This window comes from Dendroctonus ponderosae, unplaced genomic scaffold, assembly GCF_020466585.1.
Source record: "Dendroctonus ponderosae isolate FM_Combo_2020 unplaced genomic scaffold, Dpon_F_20191213v2 Dpon_F_20191213_4, whole genome shotgun sequence".
In the NCBI taxonomy this organism is placed as follows: Eukaryota; Metazoa; Arthropoda; class Insecta; order Coleoptera; family Curculionidae; genus Dendroctonus; species Dendroctonus ponderosae.
The window spans coordinates 2,078,326-2,083,797 of NW_026018611.1; the positions used below are offsets into that span (position 1 = coordinate 2,078,326).

The window sequence follows — 5,472 nt, forward strand, 5'->3', positions numbered from 1 at the left end:
GATGAGAACAGTGTAAGCGTTCAAGCAAACCACTTCTGAAGATGCAAGCCACTCGTGCTTGCGAAACGTCAAGAAGAAATTCTACCGAACGACGATAATTTATTCCTGACCCGAAAAACCCACTAGTTTCAAGGAATGACCTCGAAAGTCTTTCTCTTTTGATAAGTCCGATTAATGTTAGTCGAGTTGTTGACGATGGCCAGATTTCGCTGCTTTAGCTAACACTTTTGCTGCAAAAAATGCGCAGTCAAAGGCAGTTTAAAATGACACCAATTGACGCGTGCAATTAATCACAGATAAAGAAGCGAGTGGAGAAAAAAACAGCCCCGTTCCGTACACAAAACAGAGCGACATAAATCGCGAACGAAAAATCAGCAACAAAGATAAATGGCGCTTATTGCCGGCAATAAAATCGCCGTAAATCTTCCTAAGCACCCTCGCGGCATTAGACATGTTGTATGTGCATATTCTGTACATGTGCTTTAAATGACACCCGGACTTGTATTTGGGGAACTACCGGAAGCTTTTCCATCGGCTGGATCCTCTTCCCCTGCGTGTGCAAGCGTGATGTATGTGGAATGCACTGGGTGCGATGATGATGGATCTCGAAACCCGTTTCACACAATAGATTTTTTCCACTAGAAAATTCTGGAGGAAAACCAGCACCTGCACTAGATTGCCAGAGTTGAATATTTAAAGTTGCAACAGTGCCACCTGATTAGTTAGAAGAAACACAGTGCCGCCCCCCTGAATGTATGGAATCAGCGCCGTGCATGGCAATTTTTGCTAAGGAAAAATGAAAAATTAATCGAAAAAATTAAAATAAGTATACCCCAAGGGGGGCTGCCAAGAAAACGCGGCCAGGGGTATGTTTATGGTAGATTTATTGGGAGGTCAAGGAGCAATTACTCGTCACTTGGTGACGGGGGGCTAGCAAAGGAGGATGCATAGTAGGGGAGGGCAGGCGATTGTGGCCCCTGCCGGCGAGGGAAACTTGGAGAACTTTTGGAGCAGCTCAACTCGACGCTCCCCTAAGCCCCAAGCCTGGCTATAAAACCTGGATGGACCTTCCGGCGGGCCGTCAGTAACCATGGCTCAGTTGCAAATCCTGCGGTTTCCCCGCTACATGATGCTGTTGGGCGGCGTTTGGCAGCTGCCCTACTTCGAAGATCGCACTGCTCAGCAAGTCTACAAGCTGTACGGTTTGATCATTCAAAGTGCGTTTTTCCTGGCCTGCTTCTCCATGTGCGAAGAATTCGTGCGCCTGGTGCGCGCTGACGACATCAAGCAGCTCACCGTCAACATCAAGATCACATTCCCCGCCAGTTTACTGTGCCTCAAACTCGTGGTGTTTCAAAGCGGTAGATTCTCCCACTTGCTGTCCAGGCTGGTGGAAAGTGAGGCAAGCTTTGCGGCCTCATGCGAGCCAGGCACGCTCACTCTGTACCTGCAATGTCAGAACTACGTGGAAAAGTGCTCGAAAGCCATCCTGATTCTGGCTGGGGGCACCGGCAGCTTCCTCATAGTGAGCACCATCGTGGCAGGCTTGAGCGGCAGCAGCGCTCCAGACCTGCAGAAACCCATGATGTTCCTCGCCCACTTTCACTTCGACCAGAATCTGCACTACCAACGTGCGCTGGTGCTCCAGACCATCACGGTGCTCCTGGCCATCATCTACTTCTGCCTGTGCCCCATTCTCTACTTGGGAGTGCTGGGGTTCATCAGGGCCCAGTTGCAAGTCTTGCAGTACCGGTTTAGCAACTTTAACTCATGCAAAGGAAGTGCTGGCGATGTGGAGATGATGAAGCAGCTGATCCAGGCGCATCAGTTCATTATATGGTAAGCCCGCCTTGGGAGCAAGTAATGCTTTCAATAGAGCGTGTCCTGTAAGCACATGATCAGAATGGATCGAAAGGAGACGATCTGATCTTTTGCTTAGGTGAAATGGCTGGTTTCTGTGCTTTTGATGGTCAAAGTTCTGAGTTACTGGAACTCGCGGATTTGTTCTGTTGCTTTAAGACTTGTTTGGTGAAGCAACCGAGTTCAGCTGCTTTGGACCAGTTAGGAATTCTTCAGAACTTCGGCACTAAAACTACCAGAAGTTTTTTTGCGTTAGCTGGAATCACTTGATTTTTTCTGAGTTGATGCACTAATCCCCTTTTGCCATTTTCGCCCTCTTTGTAAAATCTTGTGGCGCTCACGGTTTTTGCGCAAAAAATATTTGTGATCTCTTGCCAACTGACAATGTTAGACACTAAGACTGCAGACTACTTTTTACGTTAACAAGACTTTAATTAAGTTTTTTTGCAATATTGGAAAAGCGGTCAAATTTATTTTAGAATTGTCTACGTCAGGGATATATGTTGCTAAAAACTCGCTTCTTCTTTTCGTCAGATTGTTGCAATTCGGCGAAAAACGCTTCCAAAATGCATTGTGTCGGTCAGTTAAAGATCATAAAACGCTTGACAATTTATTTGTTATAAAAGAACATTGCCGCAAGGACACAAAAATCATTTTTTGCGCAAAAGCTATGAATGTTGCAAAGTTTGAACGTTTTTAATTAACGATTTTAATGTTACAAGACGACGAGTTTTCTTGTAAAACCGATCTCTTCATTTTTGGCATAAAAGTGCCAGTATTTTACAATAAAACGTTAGGAAAAAACGCGGTTTGTCGGTTTAGAGACAGTGTTGTTTAGAAATATTGACCTAAAAGTGAAGAAACCCCAGTTTCCAAGAGTTTTCCAAATAAATGAGTAGAAACTTTGGCTTTTTCTGTTCGGGGAAATATTTTGCGAAAAAATCATTAAGGTTTTGTTCAAAATTCGAAGCTGCAAAAGATTTTCCAAAAATTTTTGCAAAATGGTTGACGAGGCGAGTGTTCAGGTGCACAGAAATTCCTTAAGATTGTTGGTATTTGTAAGTAAAACTAAAAAATAATGCGTTTTTTGCGTAGAAAGAATTGCTTATTAAAAATATTGCTAAAACTGAAGACTTAAAATTTTAAAGGAACTTTAAAAGTCTTCAGAGCGAAGAGGGTGGCGAATTTTCCAAATAATTTTTTGTAAACTTTTGCTCTCCGTTCGTTTTTTCAATATAATCTTAATTACTTTCGGTAAAAAACTAAATAAAACTACTTGGTTTTTCTACAAAGTTCAAAGCTCAAACGGGTTTTCTAATGTTCCCTGCAAACCGGCGAATGAGGCGAGTTTTCTAACAAATTTAATTTTGTAATTTTTGGCTGAAAAGACCCCGTTATTATCAGAAAAGAAGGAAATCATCAGAACATTATAGTTTTGTTGAGTTTTTTATTAAAACTTCTTTGTCTTGTGATCGGTTTTTCAAAAAATTTTAATGATTTTCGGGGAAGAACGGAACAAATGTATTTTCGTTTTTGTCCCAAATTCGATGCTGAAAAAAGTTTTTGCAAATTCCTACAAAGCTATAAATTTGTCTTGTAATTTTTCGCGCAAAAAACCTGCAGATCGTCAGTATTTTTAATTCACACTCTACAAAATAAAGAGTTTTTAAGTAGAAAGTGAAGCAAAAAAAAGCAATTCAAAACTAAAAACCACATTTTTTAGCAAACCTTACAGCCACAGAGGACTGGAGATGACGAGTTTTCCAAATAGTAATTTTTTATAAACCTCTGCTTGTTTTGTTCCTGTTTTGATACAAAACTATTTGATTTTTGTCCAAAATTTGAAGCTGAAGAGGGATTTGATAACTTTTTACAAAGCGACAAAGGAGCCGAGCGTTCCAATAATTTTTTTAATGATTTTTCGCGGAAAACGCAGTGAAATTTTAGAAAATGGAGCGTTTAGAAGAAAGAGTAACTTTGACTAAAAACTGAAAATATCATTAATAAACGGCCCTTAAAATGAATCTAAAAACAAGTAAGAAAAACGTTTTCCCAGCACCGGAATTGAATCGATCTCACTAGGTCAAATGGTCTTCATTTGAGCCAAAGAACGTCTCTCCGCCCTTTTGATCATGTGCTTACCCTGTACAATGAAATGTAGGTTTGTGAAGGATTTCAATGAGAATATGCGTTCTTTGATTCTCATCGAGTTCCTGATAAGTTCGGTGAATATCGCCTGTGTGGCTTTTCAACTCATATCGGTAAGTGATTAGCAAATTAATTGCGTGCTCCCCAACTGGTCCCATCAATGATTTTCAGGCCAATCGAATAACTGACGACATTTTCACTCCGTGTTTCTTGTTCGTGCTGTTTGGGCAATTGCTCGTGCTGGCATGGCCGGCGAACGAAATGAGCATGGAGGTGAGTAAGGTGGCACTTAATTGGCGAACAAACACCACCATGTTCCAGAGCTTGGGCGTTTCGATTGCAATCTACGACTTTCCATGGTACCAAAAGAACATCGCGATCCAGAACATGGCCAGAGTGGTTCTGTTACGCGCCCAAACTCCCCTCAGACTCACCATTGGACTTTTCAACCCGTTAACAACGGACACGGTGATCAAAGTGGGGTCTTCCGTTCTACGATTTGCGACAAAGATTTTAGCCAAGGGTTTCAGGTGTTGAATGGCGCCTACTCCTATGTGACCATTATGACCAACAACAAGGAAGAAGCTTAATGCACTCAGTGCCTGGCACCACCGACCCCAACGAACAGTTATTTTCATTTATTTCAAAGTAAAAATTGTGAATATCGTTTATGACATTACGTTTCGGCGAGACAACAGCGCCATCATCAGATTTGAAATTCAACACAAACCCATAATTGGGAAACATTAGATTCTTTTTAGGCGTAGGCCAAAAAGAATCTAATGTTTCCCAATTATGGGTTTGTGTTGAATTTCAAATCTGATGATGGCGCTGTTGTCTCGCCGAAACGTAATGAAATAAACGCTATTCAATATTGTCACTTCATACTTTGACTGAGACCCAGCAAGGACAGGAATATAATAATAACAGTTATTTGAGCGACATTTTGCATCAAAAGCACGAACCCGAGTTTTCCGCAGTTATTTTCGCCGGCAATGGGTCTAGCTTGAAACACACCAATTTAAGTTGCTCAAGTTTATTCGATAGTTGCCAAACTCCATCTTTCCGCTCACTTGTGGTCTAGTGAAACCGATTTAGCGACAAAATTGTATTTTAATAACTGACCGCTGAAAATAATAAATATCAATTACAATTTGCTGCAGCTAATTTAGAATTGCTTTTCATTATGTACATTGGCTGTATTTGCTATTGGTACAGGCAATTAATTTGGCTTTCCGCTTTAAATTAACGGCTTCACCAATCAACACGCTTGACTCGTTTCAATAAAATAGTTAGCAATATCCATGAGCCTTTTGTTTCATTATTGTTATTATTATTGATTGGAGTTTTATTGAAAGTGTGCACTATTCAGTACTAATCCGCCACACAGCAGCTCATTGTGTGGAAAATCGGAAAATGGGCTGTAGAGACTTTTTGCGGCCATCTTTAAGGGCACAATAGGAA

General features: G+C 41.2%; 1 protein-coding gene across 1 annotated transcript; it reads left to right on the top strand.

Annotated features, from left to right (window-relative positions):
* Positions 1–107: 107 nt before the first annotated feature.
* LOC109543020 (odorant receptor Or2) lies at positions 108–4,652 on the top strand. The gene is made up of 5 exons (XM_048666001.1): positions 108–1,839; positions 4,022–4,121; positions 4,180–4,281; positions 4,330–4,485; positions 4,539–4,652. Exons 1-5 carry the CDS (start codon positions 1,091–1,093, stop codon positions 4,596–4,598), a joined length of 1,167 nt encoding a protein of 388 aa, XP_048521958.1. The 5' UTR covers positions 108–1,090; the 3' UTR covers positions 4,599–4,652.
* The last annotated feature ends 820 nt before the right edge of the window (positions 4,653–5,472 follow it).

Bases quoted from the DNA above. Each gene is read 5' to 3' on its own strand.
- LOC109543020 (XM_048666001.1), top strand. From the start codon at position 1,091: ATGGCTCAGTTGCAAATCCTGCGGTTTCCCCGCTACATGATGCTGTTG. The intron at 4,282-4,329 runs GTGAGTAAGGTG...ACCATGTTCCAG, and splicing joins CGAACGAAATGAGCATGGAG to AGCTTGGGCGTTTCGATTGC. The intron at 4,486-4,538 runs GTGGGGTCTTCC...CAAGGGTTTCAG, and splicing joins CAACGGACACGGTGATCAAA to GTGTTGAATGGCGCCTACTC.